The sequence below is a fragment of the Diplotaxodon limnothrissa genome, linkage group LG17 (genome assembly GCF_057381915.1).
Source record: "Diplotaxodon limnothrissa isolate DT_005_m linkage group LG17, D_limnothrissa_male_GT1.1, whole genome shotgun sequence".
NCBI classification, from domain to species: domain Eukaryota; kingdom Metazoa; phylum Chordata; class Actinopteri; order Cichliformes; family Cichlidae; genus Diplotaxodon; species Diplotaxodon limnothrissa.
Window position 1 is genome coordinate 31,975,058 of NC_140612.1, and position 23,394 is coordinate 31,998,451.

General features: G+C 43.1%; 1 protein-coding gene across 4 annotated transcripts in view; it reads left to right on the top strand.

Annotated features, from left to right (window-relative positions):
* Positions 1–23,394, top strand: part of LOC146615258 (ELKS/Rab6-interacting/CAST family member 1-like) — a 162,174-nt gene that overhangs the window by 88,256 nt on the left and 50,524 nt on the right. For all 4 annotated transcript variants that reach the window (XM_085376029.1, XM_085376026.1, XM_085376027.1 and 1 more), the window contains one exon: positions 219–379. In XM_085376029.1, coding sequence (XP_085232155.1) covers positions 219–379 — 161 coding nt within the window. The remainder of the gene's footprint in view (positions 1–218; positions 380–23,394) is intronic.

A 23,394-nucleotide genomic window follows, 5' to 3' on the forward strand; every position in this document is an offset into this window, starting at 1 on the left:
GTATCAGAGAAGAGCGGGAGAAAGAGAAACAACTGAGACAGGGGAAGGAAAACAAGGAGGAGGAAAATCAACACACAGTAGGTCACATATGCACCGTAATAGACGACACGCTCGCAGACATAAAGACTAATATGTGCAAAAAAAAAAAAAAAAAAAGGAAAGGCGAGGGAAAAAAAATGAGCCAAAATATTTACACTGTGTTAACTTGTATGTGTCAGGTGGAGGACCTGCTGGTTGCTATGGAGAAGGTGAAACAGGAACTGGAGGTGATGAAAGCCAAGCTGTCATCAACTCAACTCTCACTGGCTGAGAAGGAAGGTCACCTGACTTCGCTGCGGGCCGAGAGGCGGAAGCACCTGGAAGAGGTCCTGGAGATGAAGTAAGAAGAAGTCTTTCTCTCCATCTAACTGAAAAAAATTTAAGCTGTTACATTTGGTTACATTTCGTGTTTCTGTCCTTTCACGCGGCGTACGTAAACGTGCACAATGCCTCATAAAATCTATGTTCATTCAGTTTCATTCATTTACGTTTTCAGCCGTCTCATGTGGCTGCGTTATAGTTTCATCAAAACAGCAAAAAATAACAATATAATGGAAAAATAGTTAATTTCCCTCTAAAACTGTAAAAATGTGACCACAACATGAATGAATGGCGAAAATGATTGTGTGGATATTTCTCAGCTTGCACCACCTTATCACATTGTTAAAAATGTCTAAATACATTGTTGTCCCATTGAGCTTTTAAGGCATATTTTACAGTGTGCTCTCCAATCATGTCCCTGATCTTGAAAAGCGATGAAAGAGTTCGAAATATTGTCCATCCATCCATCTGCTTCCGCTTATCCTTTTCAGGAGAGAACCAATCGCACTTACATTCACTCCCACATTCACACCTATGGGCAATTTAGTGTTTCCAATTAACCTATCCCCACTAACTGCATGTCTTTGGACTGTGGGAGGAAGCCGGAGTACCTGGGGAGAACCCACGCGAACATGGGGAGAACATGGGGAGACCCCGGCCTGATGGTGGAATTGAACTCAGGACCTTCTTGCCACCGTGCTGCCCCCCATTGGGTTCATTTAAATTTATATTAATTCTTTTACATGAACATACTCTGCATGGCTTTAGTTTCTGTGCGGGTTAGTGCTCCTATCTACTTGGTGGTGTGCCGACTGCCATCCACTGTTGGCAACACACTGACCAGAACCTCATACAAACTCTGAGTATAAATCATTTACCCAGTGAAATGTAAAGTCTTAGTATGCTTTGTGGGAAGCCAGACTGGGAAACCTGCTGCTTTTAGACATATCTCAACATTTTAAAATATTTTTTGGACTACATCGTTATTTAATAAAAGCGTGGGTGATGTCTCAAATGTCCTAGAAAATATTGATTGCTGTATCATACGTCAATATCTGGTCTGAAAATACAATTCCTAGAGATGTGATTTGTGGTACATTTTGCACACAGCCGTGCTATGTTATTCTCTTTAATGCAGAGGTTAACGTGAAAAGGCTGCATTCAGTTTTAGTTTAACAGTATAAAGTTTCCAAAGTTTCTCATTTATTCTCACTGCTTAGAATTTAAATACAGAACAATCAACTCTTGATATCTCCAGGGGTCTCTTCTGCTGCTTCAGTTTCTATGACTGGTCACATTGACATGATCTTCACCCGGCACCTCATTAACTCTCTCCTCTTATTCCTCCCCCTCTTTCTTCTTTTATCTTCTCTCTCTTTCTCTCCACACTTTAAAATGATATACTTAAGTACTGTGATAATGCAATAACCATGTACCGCTATAAAGCTCTCGTAATATGATTGATTACATTAACAGACACCTACACAGTCTAACTCAAGGTACGGTTTAATAGATGGGTTTGTAGCTTAAATGCAGCAAAGAGGAGTCCCTTCTGCTATTTTATATCCTCACTGAGACCTTACAACAAGGTCCAGTTTAGTGGAACAGTGCACTGGGCTGAAAGAGATGCCAAAGAGACTGTCAGCATGCCCTGTCTATTTAAACAGATTGTGGGACAGTCAACTGTTGGATCATGGGAAATGAGGGCTTCCATTGTGATTTAGTTTTCCTGAACTCCAAGTTTGCATTTTTATTTTTGTTCTTTTTTAGGGAGACAGTGTGTGTGTGTAAGTCTGTGCATGTCCATTCACAGTCCAGGTGAGCAGAGTTACGGACCGTTTTATTGGTGTAGCAATGACTCGTGTGATTATTGCAGGCGTCAGTGAATCAGAATGTGTGGTGTTGTGTTTGCATGAAATTGCGTCTGTGTGTGCGCGCACGTGTGCAAGCGCACTCTTGATTGATTTACCGATGTCAAGCCCTGTCTAGCATTTCTTTTATACATACAATGACTTCATGATGAATATTTACGTAACAGGCACAGACGTGAATAGACACACACACACATGCTTCTTATATCCTGTACACAGAGTTACAAACAGAGAACACACAAACACATATTAACGTCATATAAACACACACATACACGCTGACCACCCCATAAGTATAGAGTACCAGGAGTTTTTCACGGTTCAGAATCGTACTTCTGGGCATGACTACACACAGCAGTAACAGCATGATGACTGACTGCTGAAAGTTAAAAAAAGAAGTTTCCATTTTACTTGTTCAACGGTAAAAAACAAACAAACAAAAAGAATTTCCAAAAGTTTATTCTGTTCATCTGGACGTAGCGTTTTGTGGGAGAAATGTTTCGTCACTCATCCAAGTGACTTCTTCAGTCTCAGCTGACTGCAGGTTTCCCCAATCTCATAAACAGTACATTTCCATAATGACTGAAACCAGCCCAGTGAAGGAACAATGGGCTGGGAGGTCAGTTCCTTAATCTTAATTATGCAAATTCTCATGACCATTGATCAACAACCACTGACCAAAGCCCACTGATCAATGGCCTTGGGTCCCATTCACAGAGAGTTGGGGAATGGCTGCAATCACAGCATTGTAAGATGGCGAAAGATGTACCCTTAGGCCCCCTCCTCGATTCAGAGATGGTCTTTCCCTTTTCACGTAAATGGCCTCCTTGACTCTGCGCTCAAACCAGCGTTCCTCCCTGTCCAAGATGTGTACATCCTCATCCTTGAAAGAGTGCAGAGCCTCGGTCTTAAAGGTGCACCCTGTTTATGTATTTTCGGTAAACCATACAGACTTGGTGTAGACTCCCCTGGGTATAGCCTGCGGTATGAGGTCCGGTCAATAGGCTTGTCTTGTTCTAACTGCTTCAGACAGTCTATCGCCCTCTTCCTGTAGCCACTTCCTGGGTCTCGTTTCAGGGGCTCATAAGTATTTTCATCACTGAGTAGTGACAAAATTTTCTCATGATAGTCTTTCTGGTTTAGCAATACTGTGCACCTCCCCTTGTCTGCCGGAAGGATGATAATGTTGTTGTCATCACTAAGTGATGTGAGTGCCTTCCTCTCCTCCATGGTGATGTTGGATGCTGGGGGCTTTGCATTGCTGAGACAGGCCGAAACTTTCGTCCGTAGTTGTTCTGCTTCCACTTCTGCAATATTGTTGTTACGAATTGCTGTTTCTGTGGCTGTGATCAGCTCCACCAAACGCTACGTCCAGATGAACAGAATCAACTTTTGGAGATTTACTTACCTGAATGACTGAGCATGCATCAAGACAACAAAAAGAATTACTGTTAATCAGAGGCTTTAAAGATAAAGATTCCTTTATTTTTGCTATAATATAGGGAAAATCCTTTCTTCCAAAATCCAATGCTCACTTTTGAAATTCACCAGGTTATTGAGACCAGGGATGTCCAACTCATTATACATCGTGAACCACATGCAACCCACTTTGATCTTAAGTGAGCCGGACCAAAGAAACTCGCCTTTCCATCACTATAAGGACGTTTAACTGCGCATTAATTACCTTTTGTGAAAAAAATGAAATTTCTATTGTAGAAAAACAGGAACTTTTCTGTCATGTTTTTTTTTTATTATTCGATTTTTATTAGTAGAAAAAGTTGGCACACATGTACCAGAAAAACATCACAGCTGAGGAGGGGGAACTTCAATACAAATTGCCAGCCAGATTTTAAAAGAAAGAGCTGGCAAGATCATAAGTAATGGCACCGTCACATTTCCCCTTTAACGTAAGTCTGACATATAACCTATGGATATATTTGTATTAAATACTGTCCAGTGTATCAGTATAGGAATTTTTTGCTGCAGCAGCCACAAGAATCCATTATCGGTCAGACTCTAATTAACAATCTCAAGCAGCCAGTTTAGTCTGTGCATCATTTAACATCCCTCTCCTACCAGCTGAATGTATGTGTGAATGCGTGTATAAATATAGCATGATTCCCATGATTAAGCTCCTGTCGCCATTTTGTTCCAGTTTGCAACCTGAACTGTGAGGTGACTGCGTGTTTCCATACACAGATCAAACCTACTCTACATTAAACCAAATATTTACTCTGCTGATAACCTCTGCTGTTTCTGGAGCAGATAAATAAAGTTCAGTGTGACGAATCAGTGAATTATACATTCATTATGTGTCTGCAAATAATGACTCCCCCCCCCCCCCTCTTTTTTTCCCTCTTGCCCTTGACCTCAATCTTTAACACATATTCTAACTCAGCAGTGAGTTTTACTATTAATGTTTCTTTGTGTTGTTTCCACACATAAGAAACGTCAAGACAAATTTATAATTATCATCAAACTCTTCTTTTTGGTGTAGAATTTTCCTAACAATGAAACATTATGTTTGTATAACATACTGATAGATCAACAAGTCCTATTTTAATTAATAAAACGTCAGACAGACGTCTTTACATTTATCTCCTTCAAAAATACTGATTATAGTTGGCACAGTAGTATGCACTGGGCTGTAGTTTGTTTGTCTTTTGGCTGAGTCTACTGTTTTCAGTTGGTATCTGTTTTGGAGCAACCTTATCAAATCTCTAAAAACCCTCCATGAATTGCCTTCAGGGGCTTATGTAATTTATTTGAGTATCCAACAACGCTGGATTTTAGAGCTCTTATATTTTTCATGCCGTTGCAGGTCTCTCCACACATTTGGGATAATGCATATCTGTGTCTGTTCCTCCTTAGTGAAAAATTTAGACATTTCAGGTAGCTGGTACTTGCCTCTCAGTGAGTTATGCCCATGACGCCATTGCTCATATTTTTCACAAGACATTAGAGTACGGTCAGCAAACACGTCATTTGTTTCTAGCTTTCTCCCACACGTGAAACATGAGATGTTTAAGGTGGCGGCGTCCCTTGTGTTCATATATCTCAATGTATTGCACATGAAGCTGTCTCTGCGCACACAGGCCGCTCTAACTCTTGGGGGTTTGATGTCTGATTTGCTGCCCAGTTTTACATCGGTGTAAGGTTTAATGTTGCTGTAAGACATGATATATGATACAGCATGTTTCAGTGGTTTCTTGGGCAAACACACACAAACACTCACTCCCATGCGGCAACATATACCAAATACAGCTGAGCGAATGTACATACTGACGTTCTGTCTCGCTCTCTCACCTTCTCTTGTTTCCTCCCTCCACACACACACACACCGATGTGAAGTTGTGAGGCTTTAAGTCTATCTTTGTGCTGTAGTTCTCAGCAGCTGGTACTATATGTCTTTACAGACTTTAATGCACACACACACAAGTACAAATACACAAAAAGAGCCACGCACATCTGCCCTGCAGGGTTCCAACACGTGACTTATTTTCTTCGGGGTTTATGCACATGCTCATTTTCTTCCAGTCTCCTTTGGGTTGATGTGCATGCGCGCTGTCATGTGTTTCTATAGTTTGGCATATGCAGGTGTGTTTGTGCGACTGTGTGTCGCAGCCAGCTGCAGGAATGTGCTGACAGTGTGTGCGTAACAGCAGGGTGTCAGGTCTGAAATCTCAATCTAAATGAATTAAAACCTATTTTGCTTTCTGCTGTTCAGCTTAACTGACATTTAACACACATCCCTCGCTCTGTCTTTCCCTCATTTCTATTCATCAGTTTCATATAAAGTCAAACACACACATCCGTGTCCATCTTTTATGGTTGCTGTATGTGTTGGGACAGTTTCTAGCTCCCAGTAAGCTAGAAACCCAGTACATGTGATGTGTTTGGTAATGTTTCAGTTGATGCAGCTGTTTTCGTTGTCCAAGACGAAGAGACAGTCAATCCAGCAGAACCATAACTTTAACATCTCCATCAGGACTCGATGGATGGAAGTCATCTCAAAAAGAGGTTCTTTTCCTTAAAAGGCTTTACAGTATGGACAGCAACACCCTTTATGCCTTTATTTTTCACAGGAAAAAGTCTGCCAAGAAAACCTTTAATGCGAGGCTGTAATTTTACGATTTTTACTGTGATGACGAGTTGCTACATATTTCACCCCTTAACTCATTCAGCATGATAAGACCAGATTCTGTCAACACAGAAACACCCAGATTACAGTTAAACATGCCAAAGCAGTTGAACTTCTCATTCATCCATGCATTTTCTTGACTGCTTATCCAATGGGAGTTGCGGTGGAGATGAAGCCTCTCTTTGTTGACACTGAGCAAGAAGCAGAATACAATGTGGACAGGTCGCAAGGGCTACCACAAAAAGATAGACAACCACATACTAACAACTGTGGTCAATTTAGAAGCAACAGTTTACCCAAGGCCCAGAGGAAGCCTACGCAGGCACAAGAAAAGCATGTAAACTCGTGCAGGTTTCAGTCATCCAGGTCATGGTAGTCATGAGTGCTGAGAAAATAAAGCAGCTGGGCTTCTTTAAGTCCCCGAAGGTGTATTAGCCACATCCAAGAGGCTTTTTTTGTCACGGTCTGGCTGGGGCAGACCGTATGTGTTGCAGAGGAGGACTCAAACGCAGACCAAAACGTGGTGTGGATTAACAAAACAAGCCGTTTATTGAGGTTAGCAACGAGGGTACAAAATAATAGGGCATCGGTGAAAACTAAACAATAACCTAAACTGGGTGAACTAATAACAAAACATGAAAAAGCTTAACCATAGTGAACTGACATGGGTACCTGGGGATGAGACATGGATGAGCAGACGACCTGACAATGGCATGCAGAAAACAAAGGGCTTAAATACATACATGAGGTGATCAGGGGAGGTGGAGACACATGGGGGAAACAGCTGACAGACATAAACCTAATGACAGGACCAGGAGAGGAAAGCTAAATACAATAAACAAAGAACACATGACATTGTCAGAATAAAACAGGAAATACTAAAACTAAAACATGACAACACAACTTAACAGACCTAATATGTGATGAATAAATACAAAACCCCAAAACATAGAAAACCCAGGAACAATAACTGCCTAAACTAAAGGCAGATAGGAAATAACACAAACTAAATCACATAACAAAATGAGACAAATACAAACATGAACTCAGAGCGCTGGGTCAGAGACCCAGCCTGTGACAGAGCCCCCCCCTCAAGGGCGGATTCCAGACGCCCAAAACCTCGAAAAACAAAACCAAAAACAACCCACCAAGGGCGGGCGGTGGGGGTCCAGGACGGAGGGCCAGAAACAAGGCCAAAAAAACCAAAATGTCCATCAAAATCACAGGAGCACAGGGAACAGTTCATGACTCCTCAGGGGGCCGACCCGGAGGGTGACGGTCCAGAAAATCATAGTTCATGTGATCAGGGGGCCGGCCCGGAGGCCGACGGCACAGAAGTCCATGGTTGAACAGTTCCGGGGGCCGTCCGTGCGGACGGCAATGGTGGCGACATGGAAACCGTTCAGGGGGCCGACCGTGCGGACGGCAACGGCGTAGAAACAGTTCAGGTGGCCGACCGTGTGGACGGCAACGGCGTAGAAACAGTTCAGGTGGCCGACCTCGACGGCGGTGACGTCCAGCAAGTGGCCGAAGATTCCCAGGTGCAGAGCGAGGCTTGGGCGGCGGCATAACAGCCGTAGGACCAGGCGACGCTGAAGCAGAGGCTGGACCAGGCGTAGCAGAGGCCGGACCAGGCGAGGCAGAAGCAGAAGCCGAGGAAGACTCGGATGAGGCCGAACCAGGCGAGGCAGAAGCTGAGGCCGGACCAGGTGAGGCAGAAGCAGGAGCAGAGGCCGAAGCCGGACCAGGCGTAGATGAAGACTCTGACGAAGCCGGACCAGGCGTAGATGAAGACTCTGACGAAGCCGCACCAGGCGAAGACGAAGGCTCTGACGAAGCCGCACCAGGCGAAGACGAAGGCTCTGACGAAGCCGGACCAGGCGTAGACGAAGACTCTGACGAAGCCGGACCAGACCAGGCGAAGACGAAGACTCTGACGAAGCCGGACCAGGCGAAGCACAGGCCGGACCAGGCGTAGCACAGGCCGGACCAGGCGTAGCACAGGCCGGACCAGGCGAAGACGAAGGCTCTGATGAAGCCGCACCAGGCGAAGACGAAGGCTCTGATGAAGCCGCACCAGGCGAAGACGAAGGCTCTGATGAAGCCGCACCAGGCGAAGGCGAAGCACAGGCTGGAGCCGCAGCAGGCGAAGCACAGGCTGGAGCCGCAGCAGGCGAAGCACAGGCTGGAGCTGCAGCAGGCGAAACAGAAGCAGAATCTGAAGGTGGCTGGACGGGCTCCTCGGGCCCCCCAGCTGACGTGGCTTGAGGCTGGACGGGCTCCTCGGGCCCTCCAGCTGACGTGGCTTGAGGCTGGACGGGCTCCTCGGGCCCTCCAGCTGACGTGGCTTGAGGCTGGTGCGGTTCTCCTGAACCCCCAGCTGACGTGGCATGAGGCTGGTGCGGTTCTCCTGAACCCCCAGCTGACGTCGCATGAGGCTGGACGGGCTCCTCGGGCCCCCCAGCTGACGTGGCATGAGGCTGGACGGGCTCCTCGGGCCCTCCAGCAGACGAGGCATGAGGCTGGACGGGCTCCTCGGGCCCTCCAGCAGAAGCAGTGGCAGGACCAGTAGGTGCCGAGACTACTGGCTGAACAAAAGGCTGAGCAGGTGATTGAGCAAATAACTGAGCTGAACAATGGGGAGCTGGCTGAGCTGCACAGTGGGCTAAGGGCTGAGCTAACGGAAACACAGGAAAATGAACTATTGACTGGGCTGCTAACAGAGCTAATGACTGAGCTATAGACTGAAAAGCATGCAGTAGTGATGGTGGTGTTGGTTGCGGACTGAATTCTCCTGAGCCTTCAGTAGAAACAGGAACGGGTGCAGGCACCTGCTGGACACTAGCCACTCCCACCCGAGGAGTAGGTACGGGTGCGGAGACGGGCTGTATCCTGGCTGACCTCACCCTGGGGACCGGCATGGGTGCAGGGGTGGACTGGTTCACAGCCCCCCTCACCCCGGAAGCCGGGACAGGCACCGGCAACGGCTGGGCAACTGCCCTTCCCACCCGAGGAGCTGGTACGGGTGCAGAAACGGACAGAGCCTCAGCTGGCCTGGAAACCAGAGCAGGGACCAGCTGGGCCTCAGACTCCCTCACCCGAGGAACTGGTACGGGTGCAGGGGTACGCTGGGCCCGAGCTGCCCTGGCAGCAGAAACACGAACAGGCAAAGGAGCAGGCTCAGAAAAAACAGTCTTAGAAACGGCAGGCTTAGGGTTAATATGTATTGGGTCGACAAAAACAGACCTAGCAAAAATGAATCCGCCGTCCACTTCATGTTTAGCAGTCTTAGTATTAGCAGTCCTTGGGTTAACGGTCTTAGAGTGAGCTGACTTGGGGATGATTGAACCAGACTTAACAAAACCTGAACTGAGTGTTGTAGACCTGGTAGAAGTGTTAACAGTTTTTCCTTTAACCGCATGTGCAGACTTAAGCGAGCGGGAATTGTCTTTCATCCCTCCCTGCGTAGAGGGAGTAAAACAAAACCGATCCTCCCAGTCCACGTCGTCATCCATAAGGGAAATTCCCCATGGATCGGAAGTGAGCCGATTGTTGTTAATGTCAGACGGGACGTGAGAATAAAAGTCATTTTCACTCACCACCGTGAGCTGCTCAGCGATGTCTGGTTTATGGCGGCGTGCGCGCCGCTTCCTGCGAACAGAGGAAGCTGGCGGAGCGAGCGACTGAGCCCCTGGTGCACAGAATGGTGACACCGAGGCTGGAGCGTGAGTGCCTGAAGCCACACGGAGGACTCCCACCTGAAGCGAGCGAGGCTTAGATGCAGGCAGCGCAACAGGCGGGGACTTTCGGCAGCTCTTGGGACCTCCGAGAGCTAGCCGAGTCCCGTGGAAAATGCGCTCGTAGTCGGGGGTACGCCACGGCTTCCAGCGGAGCTCCTCCTCCAGCTGGGCGAAGGCTGCCTCCTGACGCTCGTAAAGCTCGCGGTCTGCTGAGTCCATAGTGGTCAGGTCGTACTGTCACGGTCTGGCTGGGGCAGACCGTATGTGTTGCAGAGGAGGACTCAAACGCAGACCAAAACGTGGTGTGGATTAACAAAACAAGCCGTTTATTGAGGTTAGCAACGAGGGTACAAAATAATAGGGCATCGGTGAAAACTAAACAATAACCTAAACTGGGTGAACTAATAACAAAACATGAAAAAGCTTAACCATAGTGAACTGACATGGGTACCTGGGGATGAGACATGGATGAGCAGACGACCTGACAATGGCATGCAGAAAACAAAGGGCTTAAATACATACATGAGGTGATCAGGGGAGGTGGAGACACATGGGGGAAACAGCTGACAGACATAAACCTAATGACAGGACCAGGAGAGGAAAGCTAAATACAATAAACAAAGAACACATGACATTGTCAGAATAAAACAGGAAATACTAAAACTAAAACATGACAACACAACTTAACAGACCTAATATGTGATGAATAAATACAAAACCCCAAAACATAGAAAACCCAGGAACAATAACTGCCTAAACTAAAGGCAGATAGGAAATAACACAAACTAAATCACATAACAAAATGAGACAAATACAAACATGAACTCAGAGCGCTGGGTCAGAGACCCAGCCTGTGACATTTTTGATGATGGAGATTGGATCATCTCTGATGGAGAATCACTGGGACTTCACCTCTTGTGGTTGTCCCCCTGGAGGTGGTCCTGAGCGTCAATGACCCACTATTAATCATATAATGAACAAAAATGTGGGTCATTACCATCACTGGGGCCAAGGTGTGATACCTCTAAGCCCCACACCACCATCATGTGAGTTCTCGTCACCATCAGTTGTTTTAGAGCTCAAGAAGCCTCTTGGATGAGACGCGAAACATCTTTACAGACCTCCAGTTGCTGTCTTTTGAAGGACTCGACAAAAAAATGGAAGCTGCTACAGCAAAGACTCGGCCAATCAACAGGCTCAGCCACAGAACCTTGTTGCTGTCATGTGACAGCGATAACCACCATGTTGTGCTGGAAATCTGACACGGTTTGTGTCAAATCCACTTTTTATCAGATTAAATATTCTCAAATTTAAAGATTTGGTTGACCTCAGAACTGCACAAACAATGTACAAAGCAGCAAATAAATCTTCACATCACAACATTCAGAACTTGTTCCAAAAAAGACCAAATACTCATGACCTGAGAGGAATCCTTATGTTCAGCAAGCCTCTAGTAAGGACAAATGTAAATATGACAGCATTACAGTCAGAGGAGTTAGTGTGTGGAACACCTGTACAGATGAAATCAAGAAAAGTACATCAATACAAAAATTCACACAATTGTTCAAAAAGAATAAATTGCATGAATATAGGAAATCTTCCTCTCAGTGACTGAGTTGTCTCATTGTGTCCTCATTTTTTATAGATCAAGGGCAGAGTAACCCAAGCTTAAGTGTTCATTAAGGTGTTTGTCACACAAATATAAAATAAGCTCAGAGATTAAGCGGGTGTTAAACACAGCGTGATTAGTTTATGTAAAAATGTAGTTTGTTGTTGTTCTGGTTTACGTGCTGAAAATGGTTTTATTTGTGTATGTTCAACGTGTTAGACTTGTACATAGTTAAACATATATTGATCAAATAATGTTGAATCCTGGATATGGATTTGTAAGCAATGAAATTTGAAATAAGGGGGTAGAAACAGGAAAACTTCATCCTACTCCTTTTCGAGCACACACATTCTGTAGACATAGATATATACACGAAAACTTAATGATTTTTAAGTTGTTTTTTTCTCTTGTTATTTCAATTATATTTGCATGTTCAAAATAAAATTCTGTCCGTCCGTCCGTCCGTCCGTCCGTCCGTCCGTCTGTCTGTCTGTCTGTCTATCTTCAGTAGTGACCACATTTTCATATGACATTTCCATTCCAACAGAACTGGGTTTGTTGAGGTGTAAACTCTGGTTTCTTAATTCTGAGATTTTGGGTTCTAATTATGTTGCTCTCATAAAGGGCTAGAACACGATACATCATGGTATAATGATTAAAGCGTACACATGTCTCCATGATTGTTTTCTCCTCCTAGACGACTGGTATCTATAAATATCATTTCTTTTCTTGAAATCAAAAGCCTTGGTTTTTTATTTAAATTATTTTATAATGTGTCAAATGTTAATTTACCTAATTAAAAAGTGATAAGAGGAGAGGAGATGTGCAGGAGAGAACGAGGGGCTCACAGAGGAAGCAGCGGAAAAGACAGTAAAGAGGTCAGGGCAGGAAGTATAAGTCGCTTTAGGGGGGAAGGAGTAAGAGGATAAATTAAATGAAAGAAAGAAAAGCAGAAAATGTCTTTTTGGCAGAGAGAAAAGGAGAAAGACAGCTGTCCTACAACAACTTACAACATATCCAACAAAACTGCATGATATCCCAAAGAAATGATATTCCCTTCATCTCTGTCTGCCTTCCATCTTCCGTTCATCCATCAATCTTTGAGATGACACTTTATGGTTAATGTCCCCTCCTTTTACTTTCATGCCCTACCTTTATGCACAACTTTATGTCAACTAATTTATTGATCATATTTTTACCAGACAAGAAAAATTCACTTAACATTTTATGAACCTCAGAAATCATCTGTTGCACCAAATGTTGTAAACAGGTCATCAGAAAAAAAAAACACTGAAGAAACTCAAAGAAGAGAAGAAATCAGGGCGACGATGCACGACGTCAAGGTTTTCAGCAACAGGCAAACAAAGTCACTGGCAGCACTGGCAGTTATTTCCTTTCTGCAGAGAAAGACGCAGAACATTTTAGTTATTTAATCTGTGTGTGGGATGCTGCCTCGGGTTGAGAAAGTAGTGATAATCTCGTATTAGGAGGTGATTCACTGAGAATTTTTTTCCTTCAAATTCCCAGCAACACCAAACTCCATCTGGATATGATAGACCTGGATCTCCTGTGCGCACAACAGACTGGACAGATTTTAACCCACTAAGATGAAGCTTTTTAGTAGATTGAGAGTCCGTTTGAGGAAAAAAAATATCACATTTGTCTTTTTCACTTGTGCACACAAAGACTAGATTTTGAGCCTCGTGTACAATTAGGCCATAAAGAAAGTCTGCAGACACACGAAGCGGCTTCGCTGTCTTCAGTCTCCTGCAGTGAGAACCTTGGCCGATGCCTCAAGGTGAATGCTATAAATTCAATTTATTTCTCCTTAGCTGCTCTGTTCTCTGTTTTATCTCCCTACCAGACTCCTTCTCCTTCCCCCTGCGCCCTTTCCGCCATCCCTCCCTTCATTCCTGTCGTCCCTCCTTTACTTCATCTTTCAACCTGAAATAACTTCTCTCAGTCCATTCCATCCTCCTTTTTTGTCTCCTCCCTTGCATCCTCCCTTCCACTTTTCTTCATCTCTTTCCATTCATCTCTCCATTGCCATCCCTTCTTTTAAGCCTACACCTGTCTGGCAAAGTCATTATTGCCTGATTTCTGTTTGGCAAGCTGTATATCTCCCACCGTCCGTGTCTTCACCGTTGTCACTACATACTGAAACTAATCGATGACGTGTCGGGCTCTCTTTTTGCGCTTTTGCGTGTGTGTGTAGTCGAAGATCTCATTTTCGAAGGCTCTGTCAATGGAATGACATCTCTGCTTTTTACAGCTGTCACTAACAATATGGCTGCATGTGTAAGACACGCGCACACACACACACACACACACACACACACACACACACACACACACACACACACACAGTCGTTTACAAAAAAAAAGAAAGACAGCAAGACTGCTGAGAAGCTCCCAGAGGAATGCTTGGAGATGTATACAAACACATACGCACAGACACATAAAAATACATCCTCCCACACGAATGCATGTACACATGATGCTCGTGGCAGCACACCAAGCACAGAGATGCGCTTTGATCCCCTCAGACAGCAATGAGATTAATCCACAGTGTGCCAAAGCAAGTCTGTGTTTGTGTGTGTGTGTGTGTGTGTGTGTAACAGACATGTTCAGAGCTTAGTATGACAAAAAGGGGCACGCAGTTTTGACACTTAGTCTTACAAGCTCAAATCAGGGCGCCACGCTTTATGTCTCGCTCTCTTTTCTCCACTTTTTTGTGCGCTCTGTATTTCCCTTTTGTCTTTCGCTCTGGCTCTCTGCCTCTGTTCTGATGCTTTTTTACTTTTTGTAGGAATCTGAAACATTTGAATCGGTAAACTAGAGACAATAAAAGACACGCTTCACTCAGAAGTTGTGTTCTTTTGTTTTTGTTTTTATTTGATTTTCTAAAAACAAAAGAATCCTTGTAAACCAGTGAATGTTTACTTTCATGTCGCTGGCATCATGTACGCTTTGTTACTACATTTTTTCGGACATGTAGCCCAATTCTTTGAATTAAACTCAGTTGGGGGGGGGGGGTTATATTTATAACAGGGAGATTACAGCTAAAAGAAACAAGTGGAGAGGAAAAACAGATAAAGGAAAAAAGGATGCGGCAAAACCTAAAGTTGCCTCTTTTCCTCAGGCTGATTACAGGTTGCGTGTGCCAGGCCATCAAACAGATCATTAAACAGCAATTAAAGAGAGAGAGGGAGTGATGAAGAGAGAAAACGTATCGAAAAACAGAAAACAAAACGTGGATTCTTTCAAAGCCTCTGATTGTATGTTGGAAGTGCCAGACGATTTCATTTCTATTCTGGGAATAATAAAAGTGCAGTATAAGACCGGCAGAGGAGAACCGAACAAACCAGTGACAAACCAGTCAGCTTCAGATGAAGCTAAAAATTGACCAAAATAGTTTGATGATTCAACTTTGTAATCAGGGTTAAACTATAGGTATAATGAATATTTGTAATGTAATGATAACATTTTCTTTTCAGACTTTTCCCTCCTTTTTGGCAAAGCTGGCTCGCAGTAAAGTGATTGTTAACTGAAATAAAATGATGGAAATGGGAACAATGGGTTATATTTCAAAGTGAAATAGCTTTAATCATTGTTTGAGTTTTGCCTTTTCTTAGTTTTGTGAGCAAGATTCACATTGAAAGATGATAAAAAAAATTTTTAAATTTGATTCTAATGTAAAGAAATAGCAGCTGTGTTTAGTGTTGCGCCACATAAATCTAAAAATAGCGTTTTTGCTTCTGTAGAAAGTAAAGTTCAGTCACAAATATGAAGTATTAGCCTCTACATGTTATATATACTGTTGTCAAACTAAATAGACACATTAATTCACTGTAGTTCACTGTAATGAGCACAGTTTTTTGTCTACTAAACCAAAACATCAGCAATGTTGTAGCTGAGAAACAAAGTGATGCATTCTTGTCACTGGCTGGCTTTTTTTGCACAAATTAATGAGAATTGAAATCCACTGAGAAATCATGGAGGCTCTTAAACAGTCATAACCAGGAAAACAGTCAGTCTCCTTTCACTAACCAATGCTCTAAAACAGGGGTCTGAAAATCGAATGAGCTGTGGGCCACTGCTGGCGCTGTCATCTCATTGGAGGGCCACTTTAGTGTTCAAGTAGTACAAAAAACAAACAAACAAGAAAACACCCACAAATATTTCTGAAAATGTAGTAGGTAGTAGTAGTTTTTTTTTTTCCAATTTCAAATATTGTATAATAAGAAAAAGCTGCAAATGTATAATTATAATTTTATATAGTGCTATCATTTTTTCGTATTTAACAAATTAAAGAATGCAGACATAAGTGTGCACATTTTTCACTGCTAGTTAAAATAGTTTTCTTTACAAAGAATTCTCACTGCATTAATTATCTTATGGCCCTGAGTGAGCTGTTTAGGAAAAGGGACTTCACTAAAACAGGGATGACAGTGTAGTAACCATCATGTGATGTTGATTAGGCAGCATGGATGCTATCTTTAGAAAATGAAGATCAATATCAAAATCAATAAAATTGCCCATAATCGTGCTGATGAATGAAGATAGGCACCATGAAATGAAGGGCAAAGGTTTGATGCAAAACAAAAAAAGAACAGCCATGTGTGTGTTTTTGTGCACGGTGCGCCACAAGAGAGTTTAATGTGCCACACGGCCGGCGTTCGAGCTCTACAGCCAGTGATGGAGTTTAACTGAATGCTTGTTACGCTCTAATTACAACATGGGTTGTCTGCTGAAGGGCAGGCTCCCTCTGTGTGCAGCAGGTGTCAGCTCAGTCGTCACTTGTCTGTAAATATCTATGAATGTCGGCGTGATTTGAAGATCAGGGTATTTTGGTTTTTAAGGTGTTATTAGAAGATGAGTATTCTAAGTGTGGTCTATTGGCCAATGACCACCTCTGATAGCACATTATGTTGCCCATAAAGTACTGTAATATATTTAGCCCAAGCATAGTTGATGTAGTGAAATGGCAAAGAAAAAGTACACAGACAATTACATCAAGGGTCAGGAAATGTATCAGTCTTCTCACTAACGATTCAAAATCTTCAAACCAGTCCAAAGAGGACAATTAGCAACATTAACCACCCGCCTCTGAACAATAAAGTGTTCGACATGCACATTTTTCCTGTAAAGCCCTCCATCACAAGCTAGCTTCCAGAAGTGGTTGTCATTCATCAAACCTTCGAGAGCCATGGATTAGAAGATGTGAAAGTTGCATCCAACCTCCGTCTACTTCCCCTTAATCCACTGACACGCAGTAGCGTTGTATGACGGCGATAAAGATCAGCCGAAAGATTTCAGTTACTCTTACGTAGTCATAAGATAAATTGCACTTCAGTGATCATGTGGGACTCACAGGTGTCCATTACTTTCACTGGTTAATATGGCAGGAGTGAGTTTGTGCTGACAGATTGTAAGCAGATGTCTTGGTCTCAGTAGCTAAGCATAGAAATGGATTTACTGTAAAGAACCACAGTGAGCACAAAGCTGCAGCTTTGTCACACTTCTTTGTGTGTTTCTGTGTGTGTGTGTGTGTGTGTGTGTGTGTGTGTGTGTGTGTGTGGTCTCATGGGAAGAGCAAACTCCCGCACACCATAGATAATGCATTTTTACACTTTTCTTATTAGTCACAGTGTGTGTTTTTAAGTGTGTGTGTGCGAGCGTCTGAGCGACAGACAAAGAGAAAGAGAGGTGAGGGAGCGGGAGAAGTTTTTTTAGAGGGAAAAAAGGGAGCGAGAAAAAGGGGGGAATATGTCAAGAACAGATCCTCATTCTGTCATGCAGTAGTCCCACCTGCCCTTCTCTCCGTCTTGCTCTCTCTTCCCCTCTTACTTCCTTTGTCTCTCTACCTCCCTTTCCTGTGTCTGCTTCCCTGCCTCTCCTTCTTCACGTCTCTTTGATTTGTTTTCCCTCCAAATCCTCCAGTTATTTTATTCCCTTCCCTGTCAATGCTGTGTATGTATGTGTGTGTGTGTGTGTGTGTGTGTGTGTGAGTGTGTTTGCCATCTCGCTGTCTTTTTTTTTAAGCCTCTCTGATGTACAACAGCTCCTTGAGGGGAGCTTTTCTCTCCCTCTCAAACACTCAAGCACACACACACACAGATATCCTATGCACCAGCTTTAACCTATTTCCCTAACACTTGCCTCAGATGGTCTCTCATCCCGTCTTCTCTCTCCATGCTAAATTATTCATGTCCAGCATCTCTGACCCACTTCCATTATAGTTTAAGACACAGACTCTGCTCTCAAAAAGTTCTTGCCCAAAAAATCGGGCTACTTTAATCTAGGCAGCGTCAGTCAAACATAAAACAAAGTCTCTACCAAATCAGGCTCTGGCTGCTGTGCTGACGGCAAGCGGATCATTTTTTCACTCATTATTATTTTTCTCAGTTTTTATAGGCTTGATAAAAACGTATGTTTTCCAGATCAGTAAACAGGATTTGGATTTTGGCATTGAATTAAAGCTTCGAGGCCATTCTCAGCTGTAATTCCCGATAATCATTTTATCATTCTTCTGCCTTTTCAGCATAGCGTTATCCCTTTGATGTGTTTATTGCAGCCCTAGAGAACTGTTTCAAAGTTTTGATCGCACATTACCACGTCGGTAGGTGTCGATAATTTTCCCTAATAACCTCAGTTGTATAATGTGGTGAAGTGAAACTTTGTGTTGGCCCTTCTGCAGGAGAGCGCTACAGTAAATAGTTTACTATAAACCAGAGATTTATTGGCTTAACTTTGATGGTCCACACATGGCAGGCCAGTAATAACAAATGTTTCATAAAACCTGCTCCGATGTGTGCGTTCGTTGCACTGTGTTTTCTCTTGTAGGGTTATAAAGCAGAGTGTTTGTGTTTGGGAGTTTGTGTAGTGTACTGCAGTGCAGTCTAAGAGCAGAGGGCAAAGTGGAGCAAAGGCTTGCGTTACAGGAACTATTAACTCCATGTCAGATATAAATCTGGCTGTATATATTTAATGTATGGTGTGTGTGTGTGTGTGTGTGTGTGTGTGTGTGTGTGTGTGTGTAAGAGAGAGAGGCTGAGAAAGTGAGGGAGCTGGGCTTGAAGCAGATGAGTTGTCTACTTGCTGGTTGTCCGCCGCAGGACAGAAGTTGTCAGCTGGGAGAGAAATACTACCCACTCAGGAGACCCAGAAACTGTGTGTGTGTGTGTGTGTGTGTGTGTGTGTGTGTGTGTGTGTGTGTGTGTGAGAGAGAGAGAGAGAGAGAAAGAGGAGAAATCTATTAATTTTACATCCTCACGTACAATTAGATTATGCACAGTCATGAGCAGCAGAACCAACCAAAGAGATGTGCTTATGCATGCGAGGATTGTCGGAAACAGAGCTAAAAGCGTATCAGCAAAGGTTTAAAAAACAAAAACGAGGAAGTCTTTTTTTTCCTTTCTCTATCGCAGATTTCTCCAATCAACATCTTAGCACTACCTCTGTTTCTGTGTGTCTGTTTGCACAATATGTGTGAGTTCACGTGTTGTTAGCCACAACTGACAGACAGCTTTATTCTTCTCATTTCTACTTTGCACTCTCCTCTTTGTAAAAAATTATCTTTTAGCTGACATTAAACAAAAATATCACAGCCAATCTTTTGCCCCTTCGCTGCTTCCCTGTTTCTTCCTCATGCACAAACAGCCCATTCTCACTCCCGAGGCGTAACATGCCGACGTTTTGTCACGTCCCGCGGTGTTCCTGAGGAACGCGAAAGGAGACCTTTGGCGTTGTATTCCAGCCCTAAACCTAACCTTATCCCTAGGCCTAACCATAACCTTTTTCCTGACCTTAACCAGGACTGTAATGATGTTAAATAGCGTGTTTCTAAGCGATTTGAAGAAAAAGAGCGAACATGTGTAGATTGAGTCCATACGGTTCTCATATTTCCTCATTTTTCCGAGGTCGTCATTTAGGAACGTGGTGGGTAGCCGAAAACGTAATATGTTGACGATTTGTCACCTAGCGTAAAATTTTACGCTTTGGGAGTGAGAACGGGTTGGCACAAAAGAGAAAAAGCAGGAAACTGGATTTTTTTATCATTAGTTAATGGTATACCTGTTCACACAATTTCCAAATTTCATGTGTCAATTTTTCTCTAAAGTCACCTTCAAGCTAAGTTGGTAAGGTCTGAAATTTTTTTAACCCTGGAGAACCAATGGGGTCGGCTCTGACCCCATTGGTTCTCCAGGGTTAATTTATGTTCTTCAGTGTGATGTGTCTAAGTGTGATCTAAGCCTATCCAATTAGTACCTTATACGTGTCTGTTAAAAACAAAATATCCATAGCACTTGATTGTCTTAATTCCTTATCCAATACAGGATCACAGGGAAGCTGGAGCCTACCCCAGTAGGATATAGCCTGTTCACGTCAGCAGTCTATTACAGGGCTAAAACAGAGAGACAGGCTACCATTCACATCTACAGCAAGTTTATAATCACCAGTCAACCTAACATGTGTGTTGTTGGACTGCTGGAGTACCCGGGGACAACATACAAAACTACACACAGAAAGGCGCCCCAGTCTTTTTCAGTAGCCACTGTCACCTCATAGCAAGATGGTCCTGGGTTCAAACTACCTACAAGCAGGACCTTGCTGTGAAACTACACTGTTCACCACTGCAGTGCCCTCTTTTTACAGCAGGGCTCAAAATGAGCACATTTACACATTTTATGCCCTGACACATAGACCACAATAAGGAAAATTTGAGAAAAAGAACACCTGATAAAGGTTTGATCATATATTTCTTTTTCCCCAGACAAATTTGTATCGAAGCTGAAGTAAGAAGTTGAAGTTTTATAGCAATGCTGTCGACTTTAGTTTGCCAGCTTTTGCTCTAGTTTATCTGGAGCATCTAAATTGGTTCCTTTGGCCTGATCGACTCATCTTATTGGTTGGTTAGATAAAAAACCAAAAAAAGCTCCGTTCTATGCAATGCAGTTGGATATATTTTAAGGCATCTCTTCAGCCTATAAAACAGAAACCAGCTCACAAATTTGTAATTCTCTAACTTCTTTCATCTTCTGATAAAGCAGCTCAGAAGTGGCATGGGCAGATCTACAGGGTTAATGGAGAGCAGACACAGTCCTTTAACTGCTACATAAATTCTATAAATAATAAGAATTATCTCAGTTTGTGGAGATTGGAATGAGTTTGATTTTCTTTGTTTCGCTGTTTTCAAAACTTTCCTGTCTGCTTTTGTTTAAAGAGAACCAAAGCACTGATGGTTAACGTGATTATAGAGTGTAATTAACATATTTTTCCGAATCCCCAGTCGCCAGCTAAGTGAATTTGCTGTTTTTGCTTACCTCGAAACTCACTTATTTCTCAACACTGGTCAAGTAGGGGTCGAGCTGGTTTTGCGGGGAGTACTATGCACCAGGGGGAGAAAAAACTAAAAACTATATCAAAGTTTAAGTGCGATTAAAAAGTCTTAACAATTCATGAATATTGTTTTTTTTTTTTTAAGAAAACGTCCCATCACAGTGCTTGACACGCACCGCGTAATACAGGGGTTAACTCGGGCGTCCCGCAAGCAGCCTCGAGGGTAACCAGAGCAGACAGTGTCACAGAAAACAATGGAGAGCTTTTTTGTTCAGTCGGAAACAGAGAACAGAGAACAGGGATTATTTCTAAAATAGCTCTGTGTTTGTCTTTGAAAGAGACTGGCCAGTATCACACTGCACTGAATCTACTTTACAGACACAGGGGCACACACACATACACACACTTCAGTCATATAGACACTAATGCAAGGAATAAGGCTTTGAATACACACAGAGAGCCTGTGAGCATGCACATACACCCTTACACAAAATACCAATGCAGTAGTATAGGCACAAACACACATATACACATGGCAGATTGCATTAAAGGGCAACAGCATGAAGAGATAATGCAGCGTACATGGGAAGCTGCTTTAGTGTGTGTGTAGAAAAATGCGAGCGATCTAAGACCAGGCATTAGGGTTTGTGATAAAGTGAGGGGCCTTAAGTGGTTTTAGAAAGGAGAGAGCCCCTGTGTGTGTTTGTGTGTGTGTTGGGGCTGGGGTCAGGTGCCTGGTGCATTTGTGTATATCTGCTTACTGTCTGCCTTGTCGCCACAGCGATGACATCATGGCACACGACCGCCAAATGACGGAAAGAATTCCTCCAGTCTTCTTTACAGACAGAGAGATAGCACGAGTGGTGAAGGATGAGGGAAAGGAAATGATGGAAACGAGAGCTGCAGTGTGGGTGGGGAGTACTGATAGAGAATAAGTGAGAGAAATTTTAGATGGAAACTTGTTAATAACTTGTAAAAAGCTTAAATGAAAACATATGGACTGTTTGTAGGACTGGAATCTTTAGTCAGCATTTCCTGGCCAATGAATTACACCGATAGTTGACAATTCCCAACAGTTTACATCCCTTTATGATAAGAAGGCTGTCCAATATAGCGAGGTGGTGGATAAGGGTGGTGGTCATTGTCACAAGCAACCTCAATCTGGTTGCAAAGCCTGCATGCCATCACGCAGCTGCAGTTGTTGGAGTAATAAATATATTTTCCTACTCCAGCCTGTCTTGCATATATCATGTATTTAATTTTTTCCCATTGTTATATGTCTCTAACTTTAACCATGATTTATTTTCCATGACCATAAATTTACACATAAAATTATATTGAAGTGACCACTAGCAAATGTTTTTTGAGAAGACAGTAAATCAGTTCCTGGACTAGACCGAAGCTCTTTGGCACTGAAAGCTACTGTCGGGATTTACAGAGTGAAAAGGTAGTGATGGAAAGGTGTGGACAGAAGTTATTTTTGTGGCTTGTGTTTGTGAGAGTTTCAGGCTAAATCTGGGGAGAGGGGATTTAGGTGAATTATACGTCATCATCTGCAGTAAGAAATATTGATAAAGTGTGTAAGTGTATGTGTGTGTGTATACAATTCCTGATGGTGTAAAAGAAAAAACAATAAGAAAACATAGAAGTAGAGCAAATGTAGGCTACCAGTCAGATTCAGGTTTATGGTATTCTATAAATGTGACATCTACTTTGTGCATCTCCTTACTGTTCATGCTGTCTTATAAATTTCGTCAATGGAATACACGTTCCCCTGTAGACTCCATTTACCTTGCCCTCACTGACCTCAGTGAATTTCAGATATTCCTTCTGTGAGCAGAATGGACATTGCAATTATGAGGTTTTTTTGGTTTTTTTTAGCAGCAGTTGCTATTTACTTCCTCCACTGACACCTGCAATTTCTACCACAGAAAACATCTCATTCTTCTGCCTCTCTGTGGTCTGCGCTGTCATGTTTTTTTCCCCCAAGAAAACATAAATACAGCTCCTACGTTATATTTGTCCGAGTACAAGTTCCAAGCTGTGTCATCATTTTGCACATTAGTAGATGAGCCCCAGAACTTTCCATTGAAATCTGTGCTTTTTTTGTTTCCAGTTACAGTCTCACCCTCATTTTTTTCTGCTTAGTAAATCTGATCCCTTGTCTGGCGATAGGATGTGGGGGGAAAAACGGGCAGGTGGACCAGTATGTGTGAATTTACGATGACAACTCAGTAAACTTATCATTGGAATAGTTTTTAGTGTTTTTCAGTGTTTCTCATGTCATGTGGAAAAGAAAGTAATCATGGGACCAGACTAACCAGACTTTAC